This window comes from Stegodyphus dumicola, chromosome 5, assembly GCF_044657685.1.
Source record: "Stegodyphus dumicola isolate Sdum_Otavi_A_Nest chromosome 5, ASM4465768v1".
NCBI lineage: Eukaryota > Metazoa > Arthropoda > Arachnida > Araneae > Eresidae > Stegodyphus > Stegodyphus dumicola.
The window spans coordinates 109,037,436-109,056,719 of record NC_140772.1 but is presented as its reverse complement, the minus strand read 5'-3'; the positions used below and the strand labels follow the sequence as shown (position 1 = coordinate 109,056,719).

General features: G+C 34.8%; 1 protein-coding gene across 1 annotated transcript in view; it reads left to right on the top strand.

Annotated features, from left to right (window-relative positions):
- The window catches only part of LOC118197425 (puratrophin-1-like), a gene marked incomplete at its 5' end in the record, with an annotated part of 530,248 nt that overhangs the window by 217,764 nt on the left and 293,200 nt on the right, over positions 1–19,284 (top strand). The window contains 2 exons of the mRNA XM_085817830.1: positions 4,930–5,251; positions 7,645–7,980. Of these exons, the coding sequence (XP_085673956.1) occupies positions 4,930–5,251; positions 7,645–7,980 (658 nt within the window). The remainder of the gene's footprint in view (positions 1–4,929; positions 5,252–7,644; positions 7,981–19,284) is intronic.

Here is a 19,284-nt window from a genome sequence, read left to right as displayed (position 1 = left end):
TATAAATTTTGTGCATTATGAGTTATAATATGAACGAAATATAATACTGTTAAGTAAACCTAGCGCCAGAGTGTCACTATGGTAAACAAAGTGAATTTTAAAGAATGCATTTATTCTATTGTGGTTTATGCACAGTCGAAGTAGATTTAATTCAATCCAATAAGTTTAAATAAAATGCAAGAAAAAATGTGTATAATTTAATATTCCGTACAAGGAAGTCATGTGGTGTACACATCAGATTTTTTATTTTTCTGTTATAAGTCTTCTAGGTAGCTGAGCGAACGAGCAGCTAGTTTTAAAGAAGTTATAAGGTATTTCTCCTACTTCCCTAGGGTGCCTTCGGGGTGTAGTCGTCAGCACACTGAGTCGGTATTTCAGAGGTCCGTGGTTCGATTCCCGGCGAAGGCGGCTGCATATTTTTCATCTTTCCTGCTTTCAATTAACCTAATGACTCTACAAGTGGCGCCCGAACTAAAAAGGGGTTGTCGATGACAATTCTCCGCACCCAGGATTTGGCGATTAGGTCCCCTAAAAAGAGGAGTATATAAGGTATTTCTCCCACTTCCCTAGCGTGCCTTCGGGGTGTAGTGGTCAGCACACTGAGCCGGTATTTCAGAGGTCCGTGGTTCGATTCCCGGCGAAGGCGGTTGCATATTTTTCATCTTTCCTGCTTCCAATTAACCTAATGACTCTACGAAGTAATATAGCGAATGTAAAAAATATATATCGCAAAACCTAACACTATATCGGAAATTCTAAATACACACACTGACCAGTGAATTAGAAACCCAAGATCAGTATTTTATTGGACCACCTTTTGCACGGATAACTGCTCTGATTCGTTTGGGCATCGAGTGTACATGCTTCTGGAACTCATTTATGTCCAGAGAATACCATACATTGGCTATGCAGCTTTTTAGATCTTCTAAATGAGGTAGAAGAGGAGAGTTCTATCGGATGCGTCTTTCCACCATATCCCACTCATTTTCGTTAAGATCCGGGCTATGCGGGCGGAAGTCAGACTGATGTTCAGCGAACCAATTTTGAACACTTCTGGCAGGATGTATAGTTGCATTATCGTCCGTGAAGTGCCCGTCGCCACCAGGGGCAAAATGCAACATTGCAGAGTGCACTTGATCTGCCAGTAAATTTAGGTATGTCAAGGCTGTTTGTTTATACTCAAGGAACACCAGGGCACCACTTCTATGCCAGCAGAACATGCCCATATCATGATACTCCCACTAGACCCTTGCACAGTAAGGCAAAATGGATTCGTGGCTTCATGGGGTTCTCGCCAAATTTGTCGTCTTCCATCAGTTCAAAATAAGGAGTAGTGGGATTCATCCGACTACATTACTCGTTTCTAGTTCTCAGATGTCCAATGTCTTCTTTGCCGACACCACTGCAGACGAATTTTTGCATGGCAGGCAGAAATGAGTGGTTTTCTCACACGCACGCGACTATACATTCCTATCTTCTGCAATTCTCTGCGCATGGTTCGAGCAGAAATCTGTTGGGAAGGGCCTTGGTTGACGATCTGTGCCGTTTGAAGCACAGCAGAGTTCGTGTTCTGCCCTACAATTCGTCGGATACGACGCCGATTACTCTCTTGGAAAACTGTGCTCGAACCGCAGTTATGTCTTCTATAGAGAAGGACTGTGTGTTGGGATTCCACCTTTTGAAAACCTTTGATATGGTTGCTTTTGGGAACTCAGTGAGATTTGCTGTCTTCGAAATCGAGGCCCCTGCTAAACGGGCACCAACAATAAGGCCTTTTCTGAATAGTGAAGCAAGGAATGTTGTGAGCGTTTAAACTCCTTCTAACGATATTATCAGGAGATCCTAGAAATTCTCCCTAGGGCATCCTCCGGTGGGGTTAATCTCACATCTTAGTATATCTCCACTATATCGTAAATAGAATCTCCTTGTCACTGTACAGGATGAACGAAGATTCAAAATCGAACTTACCACGTCCTTTGTGAGATTCCCACGAAATGTAAAATAATTTAGTCAAATATTCGTGTTTTTTATAACAATTTTTTTATTAAAATACTACTTCCCCCCCCGTCCCGCGAGTATTTAAATTTCCGCCCCTGTTTGTCAAAGTAGAAACGGTGTTAATAGCGCAACGGTGCTAATAGCACAACGGTGTTAATAGCACTCCAAAAGCTATTGAACTATATTATTGATTGTATGTTTTTTGATACTAGAAATCATCTGGGAACTTATTTGTTTTGCGCAGTTAGAAAAGCGTATCGGAAGTTTGTCCTTTGATGGAATTTGTCAAAAGTGTAATAAATTTTGGTATAATGTAGAACTTCTTTTGTATTAATTTCCACGGATTTTTATTAACCGGAACTGTAACGGCAATTGAAGAGAGGGGAGGAGGAAAAATCCACTGTTTGGGGTATGAATTATCCTATTCCTTCTTATATATTTGTTTATTAGTCTGGTAATAATTTGCTATTATCTTCAAGTTTCTTAGCATGAGGAATAAATAACCTGTTGGCGAGGTCGAACTGGTATTAAGGCAACTAGGCTTCTATGATTTTTTCCTTATTTTATTGCCAGAGTCTTCATAGAACAAACAGTCATTTCCGCCGACGGTATTAGATTAGAAACATAGTTCTCGTCGGCGGAAGGAAGAATAAATAAATCAAAGCTATTTTCCGCGTTCGAATTGTTTCTTTCGTCTACCATTTCGTCGGACGTATATTAGGTCTGGTTTGCAGCGCGTTATTTATTTATTTTTTGCATTAATGGGTGGCAACGCTGATGTTGCTTTCGTCCGTGTGGATTTTTTTCTCTCACGAATAGAAATCGTTTGAAGTTCTGCTTGAGTTGTTTGTTGTTCGCTTATGGTGGTGGATTATGGGATGTCTTCTGCGTTTCCATTCATATGGTGCTTGGAATTTGAAGAATCTCTCGTGTTTTTAAGAAAACCATGTGCCGGCTTTCGTGGAAATCGAGAATGTTTTCCCCGTTTACACAAGGAATGTATTTCGTGGTTGTATATGTAGGTGATTAATGTAATTTAATTATTTTAATAATTGTTTATCTGCTTTTTGCTGGTTTTATAACCTATTATAATAGCTTTATCGAATTATCGTTTATAATTATTTCGTAGAAATTTGTAACTACTTTTTACTTGCTTTAAAATCGTTTCTAATCTTTTGGTAGAATTTTGGTATCTACCTTTTTTCTTGCTTTATAATCATTTCCAATCATTTCGGAAATTTTTTGTAAGTACCTTTATCGTGTTTCATAATAATTTTGCGCAATTTTGTGTTTATTATGTTCTTTTTTTATAATCATTTTGTACAAGTTTGTATCTATTTTCCCCCTTGCTTTTATAATCATTTTGTACAATTTTGTATCTATTTTCCCTCTTGCTTTTATAGTCATTACGTAAAGTTTTATACCTACTTTTTTCTTGCTGCCGCCCAGACGGGAAAGTGGTTAGTGACTCTGACTGTCATACCTAAGGGGCCCCCACCATCGGCCGAGCGGTACAGTCGTAAACATTGGTAGTTCAGTCCGAGGCTCGAATCCGTGGCTGCATGGGCGTTTTCGTGGTTATAATATTTATTATATTATATTCCGACTCGGTGAGCTAAGTTTTTTTTTATTTATTATTATTATTTTTCGCAAATTGTGCATTTGTTGCTTTAAAAGTGATTGAATTGTGTTGTTCTTATTTTTCGTTTAAGGCTTTTATGCCTTAAGTTAACCTGCATGCAATAGTTGTAGAATTATCAACAGCTTAAAAGTTGTTTAAGTGCTCTTAAGCCTAACGATGCTGCTGTTTGTATACATTTGAAACTCTTAGTAGAATAGAGAATTGAGTCAGTTTCTACACCAACTTCAGTGTTTTTTTGCGGAGTGGCACCGAAAGTACAGTTTTGTGCACAGAAAAATCTGCCTTCTTGCTCGCCGCAGGCCGAATTGCTTGTTTTTCGTAGAAATTCTAATTTTTAACTTGCATTGTGTATTTATTTCTTTTGTACTACTCTTTTTGTGTACTCATCGTCATAGTAAGTGTTTGTTCTGTTGCTGTTAAGATGTTGTTATTATTCTGGAATTAATTGCTGTGTATGCATTTAAATTATGTTTTCAGTTTTTTTTTTTTTTTTTTTTTTTTTTTTTTTTTTTTTTTTTTTTAGGAAAGGAAATTTTAGGGAGTTTCAAAACTAAAGTATCAGTTCAGGGAGTTAGCGTTTTATTCAGTTGATTCTTCTGATCCCTTTTTACTAGTCGTTCGATTGTTTCCGCTGTTCACTCTAAACTCTCTAACCGTTCCTGATCCCACTGCTCACTCGATTCTTTCCTTTCTTCGCTGTAACATCTCTAACCGTTGCTGATCTCAGTAGTCGTTTGTTTCTTTTGCTTCTTTGCACTAACCTCTCTAACCGTACCCGATCCCATTGACCGTTCGATTCTTTCCATTCTTTGTTTTAACATCTGTAACCGCTCATCATTCCACTGCTCGTTGGATTCGTTCTGTTCTTAGCTCAACTCTAACCATTCCCGATACCACAACTCAATCGATTCTTTCTGCTTCAACCTCGTTAATAGTTTCCGATCCCCCAGTTCGTTCGATTATTTCTGCTCCAACTTCGCTAACCATTCCGCATCACATAGCTTTTTTGATTATTTTCGCCGCAACCTCGCTAACAGCTCTTGATTCCTTCGTCGTTCCCGATGTCTTTCATCGAGAGCGGTAAGTCAGAAAAAAGAACCGATTCAGTTCTGGGAGCAAACGCTTCTGATCAAATCCCATCAAAGCAATTTGTCCATCTCTACCATACATGTATCATTTAACAGATGTTTTCAATTACATAGGCTTATTAATTAAACTAATTAATAAACTAATTAATTAAACTTTATTAAATAAAGTAATTAATAAACCTTTTTTATTTATTTTTTCAGGTAACATGCTTTGGTAAACTTTGTCGCCAAGAGATTCTTTATTTTCGACAGCCTTTCTTTGAAGCGTCCTTAGTTGTTAACTTCTTCTGGAGTCTATGTAAGTCTGCGACTTTGTGTTTTTGCATTCCGGTACCGAAAGCCTTCGTCACCAGCGTCCGTCAAAGGGTCATTGTGGACAGTAAGTGGAGGGAAGCCCGTATAGATGACCAGAAACTCGTATCGCTTACCATGGACTGGATGCGGGCTTTTGGGACTGAAGTCATGATCAGTGATGATCAGCTTACCAGTGCTTTACAGCATCTCCTGGTGTCGGTTGAGAAAGGTAAGGACTTTCATTCATTTTAAACACTATTGACAAATGCTTTGGCATCTGCTGTTGTTGTTGCTGTTATTGTTATTAAAACGAGGGATGGATTAGGAATCTGGAGAATTTCCGAGTGCGCATATGTAGGTTCGCCCTATGCCAACAAATATATGCCAGTAACTCGGCAATTATTTCCCAAGACAGAAGCCATCATAAAGATGCCGCTCTGACTTCCTGGACCTCGAGGGTAGTTTAGTTCCCCCAAGTTAGAAATTGGACTTCATAAGAAAGTGGTTATTCTTATAATGTGGGAATTTTCGCCGAGACAAAGAATAGAGGTGCTTTGATACGTATAAAGGTAGCAGCACCTCGACGAAATTTATTTTCTTCAAGTTATCAACTGATATTTATAATGGTGCCGCCGTAATGAAGGTGTTAGAACCTTTATTGTCAGCATATCTTTGGCAAACAATGGCCGACTTCCACGAAGGTGCCGACACTTTTAAGATGGAGATTTCGGGAATAACAGAAACATGGTAAATTCACGGCAGTTCGGTGCAACTAGCTTTGTCCAAGCTCTAAACTGAACTTCATAAGGGTGCAGTACCTCTAGTGTACATCGGTGAGTATTCACTGAAATAAAGACCTTTACACGTGGATCCCGATATCTTAACGAAAGTTGCTTTTTAATGAATTAAACGAAGATGAAATTAATAAAAGTGTTTAAGGGGGAATTCTCGAGGAAATATAGTATTTAACTGAACTGTGATTCAGGTCAATTTTGTGTTACCAGTAAGACTTAAAAAGTAGCTTATTAAAATTTTCATACCATTAACGGATTATTTAATATTCCCTTTGATGAAAAGTGAACTTAGTTTTCCTATTAAAGGTGGCTGATATGAATTTTATTTTATTGAACTGTGATTCAGGTGAATTTTGTGATACATATAAAAATTACACAGTAGCTTACTTAAAATTTTCTGTAGCTAAAGAATTGTTTAACGTAATACTTTATTTAAGGGGAGATTTTAAGATTATTTCAATTGAGGCTGATCTAATTTAAAGTCAGTAATATTCTTCGGAAAATTTGAGTTTCATTTACTACTGGAAAATACTTTAAATATAAAAATAACTAATTGAAAACTTGACCATTAACTTTTATTGCATATTTTGCGGGATATATCCTGAAGTTCGAAGTTCCTGAACATTAAATGTTATGTTCTGCATAATATCCGGAATGTATTTTGAATCTGGACATTGTGGCATATTAAATGTCTTGAATATTTTCTGGAATATATGCTGATGCTCGATATGGTAGCTCATTAAGCGTCTTGCTTATTTTCTGGAATATGTATCCTGATGCTCGACGTTGCAGTAAATTAAACGTCTTACATATTTTCCGGAATTTATCCTGAAGTGCGACTTTACTGTCCATTAAATGTCTTGCATTTTTTGCCTTGTACTATATCCTGAAGCTCGTCGTTGCGTTACACGAAACGTCTTGCATGTTTTTCGGAATATATCTTGAATTTCGACGTTTCTGTATATTAATTATCTTACATATTTTATATTCTGAAGCTCCTCGTTGCGTTACATGAATCGTCTTGCATGTTTTTCGGATTATATCTTGAATTTCGACGTCTCTGTATATTAAATATCTTAAATATTTTTCGGAATACATTGTGAATCTGGATGTTGTGGCACATGAACATATTTTGCATATTTCCCTGCATATGTATCCTGATACTCCACGTTGCGGTGTTTTAAATGTCTTGCATATTTTGCGGGATATATTCTGAATCTCGGCAATGTGGTACGTTAAATGTCGTACATACTTGGCGAGATATATCTTGGTATTGCAGTATATTAAATGTCTTACATGTTTTCTGAATATATTCTAACTAAAGCTCTGTGTTGCGGTACATTAAAAGTCCTGCTTATATTCCGAGATATATTCTGAGATGCAAGATATTTTATGTACTGCTCGATGGTGCGGTACATAAAAAAAAGTTTTGCTTATTTTCTGGGATATACTCTGAAGCTGTACCTTGCGGTTTATTGAATGTCCCTTTGCATAGTTTCTGAGATATATCCTGCAGCTCGACGTTGCGGTACATTAAACATTCATTTTCGAATTCCATTTTTAGGTCTATGTTAAACTAACGTATTTTTCAGTAACTGGTTTGCAAGCTAATTGCGTTATTATTATTATCAGATTTCTTATTATTTATTATATTATATTTATTATATTATTCTTATGATTATTATTATCAGATTATACTTATTAGCGCTTGATTATTTTCGTAGTAGAACTTAAATGTTATTCAGTGTCGGACACGTGTTTTGAAATACCCGTCTCTCTTTACCATAAATTTCGAGAATTTTGAGTATTTAATCATTTTCTTTCCTAGGTATTGAGAGACTAGAGTGGAATGGTATTCCCAAACCGTGGGCTACTTCTCCGAGTTCCGGTCAAGGGTCCACATTTCCTAGATGCTGTCACGTCAACGGTTCTTCTGTTGATACAAAGGACAGTTCCGTCCAAACCAGCCTTGAAGAGGACAGCAGTCAAGTAAGCGAAGTCATTCCTGAAGCTGATGAGGGTCCAATCTCAAAACCTGAAGACAGCCAGTCCCATGCGAGGGAGTTTGTCTGCGTCCAGAGTGATTCTCAAAGCATATCCGTAGTTGAGAAGGTTTATGTTCCTCATTGTGAGAGTATAGCCACTCAGACGTCGTCGGAGTTCTGTAAGTTCTTTTTTGGTTGTATATTTTAATGTCCGTTATGTTAATTATTCGGATTTACCGAACTATCTCGTAGCTGCTAATTGTTCCTGTTTTTCTGTATTTTGGTCTTCCGGTGGATCACTGAATTTCCCTGGCTTGCGGTTTTATTTTTTGTTAAAGAAAATGTTTTTCGGCAAAGTACAAGACGTTTATTATTATTTATCGTCGTATTTACCGTATTTCTCTCTAGTGCCAGGGCCTGAAAATTTTAAAGATATTTTTAAATGTTTTCTGCTTCCTCAATGCGTTTTCAAATAGGTCCGACCGCCTAGTGATTTTTTCATCTCACTAACAAGGTAATCACAGATTGCCCGCGTAGATCACGCCAAACCTTTCCTTTCTAACCATTACACTTTATGCCATCCTAATATGAGAACCGACCCATGACGGCGAAGCCACGAGAGGTGACATTCTGTCTAAGATTTCGCCCAGTCGACTGCATACTCACCATCTTAAATTATTTATGAATGCTGGAGGCCTAAGAAGTAGCAGAGACAACTATAAAAATAGGCAAGATTTAAGTTACGGGAAAGTAGAAATCATGGTATCTTATTAGATGTTGTGATGTTAATATTACTGTGTATTCTTAACAGAATCTAGGTTTCTGAGAAAGAAATAATATTTTGATAGTTACCGGTACTCCAATGGCTACCTTTCATTTGTTATGTACTGACTGTAACCGTTTTCTTTTGACATTAAACTTATTCTCGTGATTTTCCTTTCTCGATTTTCGGACAATAAAATTAGTAAAATAAGGGGGGGGAATACGATATATGCTAAAAACCCGTATTTCTCGTTGCTAGGGTTTATAATAGATATTGTGTGATGTGAAATAGAACATTTTTTCCTCTCCAACCCACACCTTAAAATAAAAAAATAAAAACATTTTATGTAATCAAAAGTAACTTCATATATCAATTTGGAAAACCTTAAACACGTAAATTCATAGGTTATATTTGTTTGTGTATGATAGTCAGCCTTTCTTTTCGAAAAGATGAAATAATGATCAACGAATTTTTTTCGGGGGTATTCAAATTTTCGTCGACTGTTATAATATTCGAGTTTTCTGAAATGAATTTTTTATAACGAATTTCCTTTCTTTTCTTCTTCTCTCCCCCCCTTTTTTTGTATTGAAGTATTCAATTTTTTTCTGCGAATTTTCAAATATTCGAATTTTTTTGTATTGAAATACTCAAACTTTTTTCTACAAATATACCAAATTTTGGAATTTTTTAACGAGTTCTTTTGTATCTAAATTTTTTCCTATGAAGGTAGAGTTACTCAAATATTCAATTCCCCCCCCCCACACCACACACGAATAATCAAATGTTCAAATTTTTTTCTGACGATTTTCCCCCATTAAAATGCTCAGTTACTTTTTTTGGAAATTTTCTAGTTTTATTTTTTTTACGAATATTCAAATATTCGAATTTTTTAACAAATTGTAGTAATTTCTATTAACGAGAAAATACGATATATGTCAATAACCCTTATCTTTGGAAGTGGAGGGATTTAAAATGGATATTGCGTGATGTGAAACAGAACACTTTCTCCTTCTCCTCTCCCAAAAAAAGAAAGTTCATGTAATCTAAAGTAACTTACTTAGTCTGGAAATCCCAAACATTTTAAGTTCAAAGATGTTATTTGTTTGTGTATGATGGTCGGCATTTCTTTGAGAAGTCGTAATCAATCATCGGGGCATTATAGCTAATTCTCTTTTTCTTCCGTCGGTCCCCCCCTTCATCGTTATAGCTTTTTTCTTAGTCATTTGGAAAACACTAATAAGTATCTAGAGACTTCCTAGAAACCCAAAATCTGAACAATGTAATCTTCTCTCGCTGTGTTTCTGTCTGTTCAGAAGCAATAACGACTTCGAATAAAATATTGGGTACAACCGAAATGCGTCTTGATTAGTTTTTTTTTTTTTTTTTTTTTTTTTATGATCATTGCTGGTTAGTTGTGTCATCGTCGCTTTCTCAACTCAATAAATAGGAATTTCGTGATGCGGAAATGGTTCCCCAAAGCATTGAAACCAGACGAAAGAGACAGACGAAGAATACCCGCGCAATAACATCTAATAACTCAGCGATTTGAAAGCGAGAGTTGGCAACACAGTTCGAAATAAAACATTTTTATTTCCGGCGCGCCAGACTGTTGCCATTCGGCAGAATGTAAGATCGTTGAATGCAACATGCTAATCTTTGAATTTTAATCCACAAATACGGCTGTTTGAAAGCAGTATGTTGCCATTGCCTCAAATCGAATACTTATTATCTCCATTCGTCATCGTGTTGACATTCCATAAAGGTAAGATATTTAACTTTCAAATTTAATCTTTTGTTACTGGGTAACAAACCCAGTGATTGAAAAGCCATAAACGCATAAATAAAGTTCTTAATTTTTTCCCTGCTTTTTAAACTGATCGATTTAAATTGTCAATTTTATTCACGAGTAGAAATATAAAATATTTTTATGAAATCATAGTACTAAAATTAAAACCATTACATATTTTTTTTTCCATTTTTAAGATTAATTCTGTCAGGCGGCTGCTTTCTGGAGCGACTAATTTTCAAAGAAATAATATAGCGAATTAAAACAAAATGTAATGTAACCCCTGACGCTGTATAGGGAGTTCTAAAGATAGGCTATTCTAAAATACTTTGTGATTTTGCTGTTGAATTTTATATGACGTAAGTGCGTGGAAAGCGACAAATAAAGCTAAAAAGACAAAGCGATCGCAGGGTTCTTCGACAGCAGATTGGTAACCTGCGATGCTGAGAGAGAACATAAAAAATCTTCTAACAGTTATAGTTAGTCTGTTACTGGTTATAATAGTTAACACTTAACAGTTATAGTTTATTACAAGTTAAGACAGTTAATAGTTAGCAGTTAGATTAGTTTATAATAATTTATAGTTTAAACGTTTGACAATAACTAGTTAATCATAGTGAATAGTTTGGGAACAGTTAATAGTTATATAATCAATAATGAATACTTTTGTAATAGCTAATAGGTAGACAGTTCACACGCAATAGTTAGACATTAAATAGTTTGTGATTTTGAGAAACATTAGAAAATTAGAAGTTTTTATGTAGTTCAAAACTGCACAATTAATAATTAATAGTTTAATAATGGCTAATGGTTAGACAGTTAAGAGATATGGTTAAATAATTGTTTGTCGTTTAATCAGTAGACAATTCATGCTATGTAATTCTAAAAATCATTAGACAATAAACAGTTTGATATAGATAATAGATAGGCAATTTATAATCAATAGTTTAATAATAGTCGTACGGTTAATATTTATAGTCAGAAAAAGTGTAATTTGTACAGAATTAATTGTTAATCACTTTGAGAATCGTCGTGGAACAATATTAATCATTTTGAGAAGGATTAGAAAATGAATAATTTTGAGATAGTTAATATCCAGTACTTAATAGTTAGATAATTTATAATTAAAGAGTTAAAATAATTTAATCATTAGAGAATAAATAGTTTGTAATTTTAAGAATCGTGACGCAATTAATAGTTTTGAGGTAATTAATAATAAGGTAATCAATAGTTTAGAAATAGTCAGACAGTTAATGTTTAATTAATTTTTACGACGACCATCTAATGCAACATAAAATCTGAATCCTTTCAAATCTTTGTTTCTTTTGCTTTTTCACCCCTTCCCCCCTTTTTTTTGGTAGAGAGTTTTATTTTAAGCTGATTGTTTCTTAAAAGAATTTTTGCATTGCTCCGTAAATAATAAAAATTTAAAAAATTTTAAGAATTTTTTCGGTTAATCGAGAGTTGTCTCTCTAAATTTTAATTTTGTTTTACTTTGCTGTAATAAATCAAAATATTTTTTTTAGCATTGCGTAAAAAGGTGCAGAAATCTGGTAATTTATCACTTTGCTTTCCTCCAATTTAAAACATCTCAACTTAATTCGAACACTTTGACACTTGTAGCAGGGCGATAATATCTCAGGGTGGTTTCTTGTGAATTGCCTGCGTGTGGCGGCATAAAAAAAAAAAAAAAAAAAACACCAGGAAATAACCGCAGTTTCAAAATAAAAAGCGTAAAAAAAAAGTGACTTTATGTATCCGGCCACTAGATCCCCCAGGGCATTCTGCGTTTCAAGTTTCATCGTGAAGGAAATAATTTTTTGTAGGAGGTCGTTTGGAGAAGCGTCCTTGAGGCATGGAGCATGCAAAATAAAAAATAAAAAAATCTGCCTCCGATGATGATTCATCATCGTTACCTGCGTATTTCACGCTAAAACGTGAATCACGGGTGCGTAGATTCTCTCGCTCTTTCAGAAGAGAAAATATAAGTAAAGGGAATAAAAAGAAAATGAGTAGGAGTTGTTTTGTTAATTCCGTGGCAGTGGACGAAGTTGGGATCTTCTGAAGACGATCGCCATTCTTAAAGCACGCGTTTAATTTATGTACATAAATAAGCGTTCGGAACTTGTAGTTAGTGTTTGGTAAATATTGATTTGTAGTACTTTAATACCCTTTTGGATTGCCATCACGTGTTTCGTGCATTGTTAGTATCGTTAACGTCTGTGGAACCTCGTCAAGAAGCGGGGGAGGCGGTGATATTTTTCTCGAGTTTAACATTATTTAGCTTTCATAAATCAAAGATGACTACATCGTGGTGACAGCTATTGACGATAATGTGTTCCATAGTCTGTCCTGTTCTTTTCTCAGCTATAATGTAAATTTTTCTAATCTGTTGCACTGTAAATTCTATTTTATTCTCTTCATGTATATTCTATTGTAGTCTCTTCTACTGTGTGTTCTTTTCTGTTTTATTTCATATTCTTATTTCTGCTCTGTATTCCATTCTCGATTTGTTCTCTACTTTATAATCTGTTCTGTTATGCTTGGTTCTGTAGTTTCTTCTATTCTACTCTATATTCTTTTCCTCCTTGTTCTGTATTATATTCTACTTGCATTCTATACTTTTTCTAGATTCTATTTTATTTTATTCTTTCTTTTCTGTATTCTATTCTGTTTTGTTTTATATTATATTATATTCTCTTTTATTCTATATTCTATTGTATTATGTTCAATTTTTTTTTCTTATATTCTGTTTCCCCCTCCTGTATTCTATTCCATTTTGTTTTATATTCTATAATCTTACACTAGTCCACGAAGTGTTCACTTCGTGGCCAACTGTATTAATTGAATGAAAATATATCTCCATAGAAAATTGAGGAAACAAATTTAAATGAAATGCAGTAAAAAAAAAGAATGAAAAATGAAATGTAATGAAATGCATCAAAAGACGTGCAAGAGATAATTTAATTGGCCGTGCAAGGAAGTCATGTAGTGTCCACTTCAGATTTTTTTCTTCTGTATTCTGATCCAGGGATAAATAGAAAAGGCTAGCTCATTTCTTTGTTCGACTTCTCGCCGACGCGAGCCTAATGGGGGAACTTAACAGGCAGTAATCTGACGTCACTGTGATGCCACCTGTTCTGATTTCCCGCGTTTAAAAGTGTAGTTTCATTCAGCTGCGAGACGAATTTCTAGAGAGACGAATTACATATCCCCAAATTAATTTTAATCATATATATATGTATATATTTATCTGTTTTCTAATAATGTATATATTTAAAATAATTTATATATATGTAATTTCAGTCAGTTTTTATTTCAAATTCTATATTGTAAAGTGTCGTTTACGTAATATGGCTTTTTGCGCTGTAGTAACGGGCCGTAGCACTTACAGAAGTACGAAAGGATGAGATATTTTATTTCATGGGACCAAAGGATCCAAATGAGATTTTGCTTTTGACGAAAGAATGGATACACAAATGTCAAAGACAAGATTCTATTAATGTGAAGAGCGGAAAAATCTGCAGCGAACATTTTCTATGCAGTGTTTATGCAGATGATATGAAAAATCGCTTGTTTGGATAGCCACAAAAAAAAAACTGTTGAAATGGAATGCTGTGCCGAAAGTAAATTATGATGACAATAATAAATCGAAATTGATGATGACAATAATAAATCAAATTTTAATGATTTTGAAATAAAACTCACAAATGAAAATGTAGATACTCCTGAATTCCCTGAGTTTAAGGATAAACAAGAATGCATTGATAGTTTGAAGAACAAAATAATATCCTTAGAAAATTGTATTAAAGTATTGAAAAATAGAGAAAAGAAAAATTTTAGAATGTTTATTCAGCGGCAAAGAAGGTGGACGACATCTAGACAGAAATTGGTATCATAAATTAAAATCTCAAATAGCGAAATTTTTTTTTGGGGGGGGAAGAGCACAAATCGGAGAATTTGGAAAAATGTCTAAAGCCTATTTTTATAAAGACGCAGATTAATGTAGTACTGAAAAAGAAGGAAAAAAGTCAGGTGGACTAGTGAAGATATTTCACTTTGCATTGTCATAAGAGCTCTGTCATCTTAAAGCTATGATTTTTGGAAAGAAAAAAAATTAAGAAAAAATTGGAATATCTTTACCTAGTATTAGCAAATTAAAGAAATGGTGCGCTAAATTTTAGTGTAGTCCAAGAATTCAAAGTGATGTTCTTATTCTAAAGAAGGAAAGAGGCGAATATTTGTATTCTGTAGAAAAAATATGCGTTCTCAGTTTCGACGAAATGCATATAGATTGAAAACTCTGCTGTGACTCTAAACTGGACCAAGTTCTCGGTTCTTTTCAAAATGTGCAGTTTGTTTTAATCAGAGATCTCATTTCGCGCTCTGCCTCAAATTACTGAGAAATCACGTTTTAGATAAAGGATTTGGTTTAGAAGATGGAACTGTTTTAAATTTTGATATTATTAAAGAGGTTTTAAATAGAGATTGAGAAGAAATCAAATTGTGTCACAAACTAAAACCGAATTATTTAATGGTCACGGGAAATGAGAGACAGAAAGTCGCTCCAGAGAAAACATTATTTTCAAAAAGTACCGCAAAAGGTCCCCCCACAGGAAATAAAAAAGCATCTGACTGCTATGAGTTAATCGATAATATTTTCGGTATTATGAATAGTACCAACAAGAATAACAAGTATTTAATAAACTAATTTTGTTAATTACTTGTTAAAATTATTCTTATTGTATCCTTTGTAACTAATTATTGATTAGATTTTGTGCTAGATTAGCATTCTAGATAAAATATAATAGTAATAAAACATCAAAGTAATTAGCATAAAAAGACCTGCTTCCTTTACTCACACTTTCGAAAAATTAAATAACTGTATTAGGTACTCTGAGTAGCTATTTTGTCAAAATTAAGGTAACAAACTTACATACATTTATTTAATTGTAATATAGATATAAGTATAAATTACAAAATTATTTTAAAAATATCTATTATTATATTAAATCGGAAGAGAATTATAACAATGTAAAAGTTACAATTAGGCAAAAAATCAAACGTAGGTTAACAGAAATGTGGCCATATATGTCATATATGTTTAAAACTATGTCAATGTAAAATTGTTTTCTGAGTAAATTTAAATAGCTGCTATTATACTTATCTTAGAAGCAGTATAAAAACTCTCTCAGTTAACATGCAGATAAAGAAATTATTAGAAATAAACGTGCATTAAATAAAAAACCTGCAAATAAAAATTTGAAAAAACCCACGTTATGTTAAAAGAGTAGCACCACGGAACTTTTTGTTAAAAGAGTAGCACATTTTATCTATTATTTTAAAATTGAGTAAGTATTATTAAATTTTTAATGGTTCAGTGTAAAATGCATAAAGCAGTAACATTGTCTCTTCCGAATTATAGTTATCTTTTACACTCAGCTCATTTTAAACGCTGGTTCAAAAACGCTAATTTCCAAGCTGTGAATTGCATCTGCGCGCTCACTGTCATCATGACTACGTCATCACTTCTCACTTTCTGCTTCAGGGGGAAAAGCTCTATGAGCTAGCCTTTCTCTTCTAAGTCCTGATTCTGATCTGTACACGTTAGAGCATCGAAGATAAAAATGTTTCATTTAGACCAGTGTTGCCACTGATTTTGTTAGTAACAGACAGATTAAATTTGAATGCTTTACGCTTTACAGAACGTGGAAAACATAGTATTTGATTTCAGAAAACAGCAACACATTGCTTTTAAATAGCCGAGTTTGTTAGTAAAAAATTCAAAGATAAATAAATATCTTACGTATTTTTGAATGGCAACAGTCTGGGGTTATACAGACAAAACATTTTCATTTCGAACATTGTTGCCACTGTTTGCTTTCAAATCGCAATTAAAAATTCATTAAATTTGTATAAAGTATGAAAAAAGTCGAAAAAAAATTGAAGTTCCAAATTCTAGCTTCGATGTGACCATGTTCGGATGGAGCACTACGTGTATTCAAGAGCCGTTGTTTTCCTACGATGCGAGGAAACATGCACATATACCGATTCTTCATTATTTAGTTATAAAGATTACTGATTTAACGACGAATGGCCGCGAACTCCTTGTTTTATTTCCAGGCAGTGGTAAAAATCGAAAAACAAAATCTACAGTTTATCACATTTTGGCAACTGTCACCGGGATGACGGTCCTCGATATGTTTATAAATGGAAAGGCTACTACTACTCTTTTCGGGCTCTTACAGTTCGTAGGATATTCCATTGTGCCGTAGCGCAATTATTGTTTTTGTCTAAGGATCCAGGAAGTAGAAGTTCTGTTTTTGCTGTACTGTGATATCGTCTTTTGCATTTATTTGGTGGATGGATTTAACTCCGTCATCTTTAATTCCGAGCAGTATTATTTCCTTAGAGACAAAACGCACTTCATTATTTTTAAATTTCAAGATTATGTTTCCTTAGAAAGTCTAATTCTAATATGCAAAGGTCTGTACTATCTCTCACATATGCCGTGTAATGGTAAGTAGCACTTCGAAGCGTGATGTAAACGTTTCGTTTTCCATCGATGTCGATTTTATCGCTGGACAAAATCTTCATAGTTACTCAGGACGGCGTCCAGAGAAATTTACCTTCCAGTCCTTGAGCCAGATCTTTTCGGATGGCGGTAACATTGGCTCCTGTGTCGATGGTCATATTGCAAGGAACTCGATTTATATGTCCCATAACGAAAAGCCCATTACTGCTGCCACTCATTCCAGAAATCTTGAGGTTTTTAAAGTGGGGTTTTCAATATATATATCGAGACGGCCACCAATTTTTTTTCTGGGGAGCGGTCTTTGCTTTCGTGTTTTGATGTTCTACCCTTTCTTTTTAATTGGTTTTCACCACCCGCAATTTCAGCGTTTATTCACTGTCTTCTGGACTTGAGCAGCTCTGACTGAATGGCGGTCTCTACGCGTTGCTTGCTGGACTTCTTGAATTTTCATGGTACACTAAAGGCGCTTTTTAAATCCTTTACATCCGCCTTTCCCAGTGCTTTCTGAATCTCAAAATCTTAAATGCGATCGAGGAAGTACTGCAGGGACATGATTTTCTTTATTTCTGATGGGCAGTCCGAAAAGGCGAGTTGAAAGAGCCTTTCAAAATCCGTAGCGAGCTCCTGGAGTGTTTCCACGGGCTTCTGTTGTCGAGATTTCAATTAAGTCTTTTAGGTACTTCTCGACAAAGCGCAACTCCAACGCGCCGGATAGACCATCTAAGATCAGAAGTCTAGCTTTTGGTTTTCGGGCAGAGTTTGAAGGATGTACGCTGCGTCTGCTCTCAGAGAAGCAGTGAGATGGCAGTCCTTAACTTCTTAATCCCATCCATTTGCGTAAAGAATTAAGTCTTGTATTGTATTCTTGCCAGAATATATTTTTATCATATGTGGATAGCTTTAGATAGGGTCGTGAAATAATAGGTAGGAATTTAAATTCCTTGTAATTGTTTTCAGTTGTCACTATGGATTTCCCACATAACCGCTGATAGCTTGATAAAATTTATTTTCCCAAAAGAAACACTTTACAGTTCTTGAACTTTTTGCTAAGGTACTCGTCAGGCTTTTCTCATTATGCCAGAGCACACTGAGCAGTTACCACTTCAAGCTGCTAAAATCGTAAAACACAACGCAATGCAAAGTGCATTTAAGCGAAGCTCGCACGGAGAGCTTTCAATACTCTGAACTCAACTCTGAACTAAACTAACCCGATGCTCGCGAGGAATTTCCAGTTCCTTTGTCTTCTCTGATTTGCTGGAAGACATATGCAGTTACACTTGTATAGTGCTGGATATGGTTATAGTTACATAGTGATAGGACGAGTTATAGTTACACTAGGGTTGGAGGAAAACGTCGGCACTCACTTTCCCATCTAACCTTATTTTTCCGGCGAAACTTTACCTTCTTGAGGCCTTTCATATTACATTATGCATGAGATACTACAATTTTACGTAAAATTTCCCTAAAATTACTTATAAATATATACAAAGTTCTTAACATTGTACTACATATCAGCATTACGAGCGATATGCCTTACACATTTGCGTTATAAGCAATCTACCGAAGAGGGTTCTCAAAGCCTTTAGTATTATTTTAAAAGTCGGAATCCTCAATGATTAATCAGAATTTATTAAGTCCTAGATATTTCCACGGTTTAAATATCTTACGTTCGTTTTACTGCTGTTACATAAAGAAAGGGCGAAAATCCAACATTTGATGGTAAACGTACTAGAATGTGAAGAATTTATGAAATATGAGAAAAATATCGTACAAAAATACTAAATAATTGTACTGATTGTGTTTGTAAAGAAGAATTAAAAGCCTAAGACTCTGTATTTTTATGTATTGCTTGTTGTTTACGCTACACGACTGCGTGATAAGAAAGATGTAAAGGTTTGCGTCTTGCTTGTTATCTATTTGGCATAAAAAAGAAATATTCTTACGTGTTTCGTGTAGATAATTTATTTGATAAGACAAAAAGGAGTGATTCTGTGGGGAAAGCAAGAAGCATGATGTGAATGAGAAAATCAGGTAAGAAATTATGGACGGATCATCTGCCGAATTCCAAATCGAGACCAAAAAGACGTTTCCAGACTCATTTGTACTCAACCGCATCTTCGTGTCTTCCTCTTAAATAACGCCAGTAGTGTCTGCGATTGGAATCCGATGCGTGAAAATGGGACTTTTCCCCCTCATTCATTAATACATACACATGCACACAAAAGAAAAGAGAGGAGGAGGAAAAAAAAAAAAAAAAAAAGAATTGCTGCTTTGTGTAAACCTCCAATGAAATGAGGAACGTGAAAAACAGAAGAAATAAGGTTCTCTCTTAATTTAACTATTTTTCTTTCTTTCATAAAACGAGTGAAGTAAGATGATTTTGAGTTCACCCTTTTCAT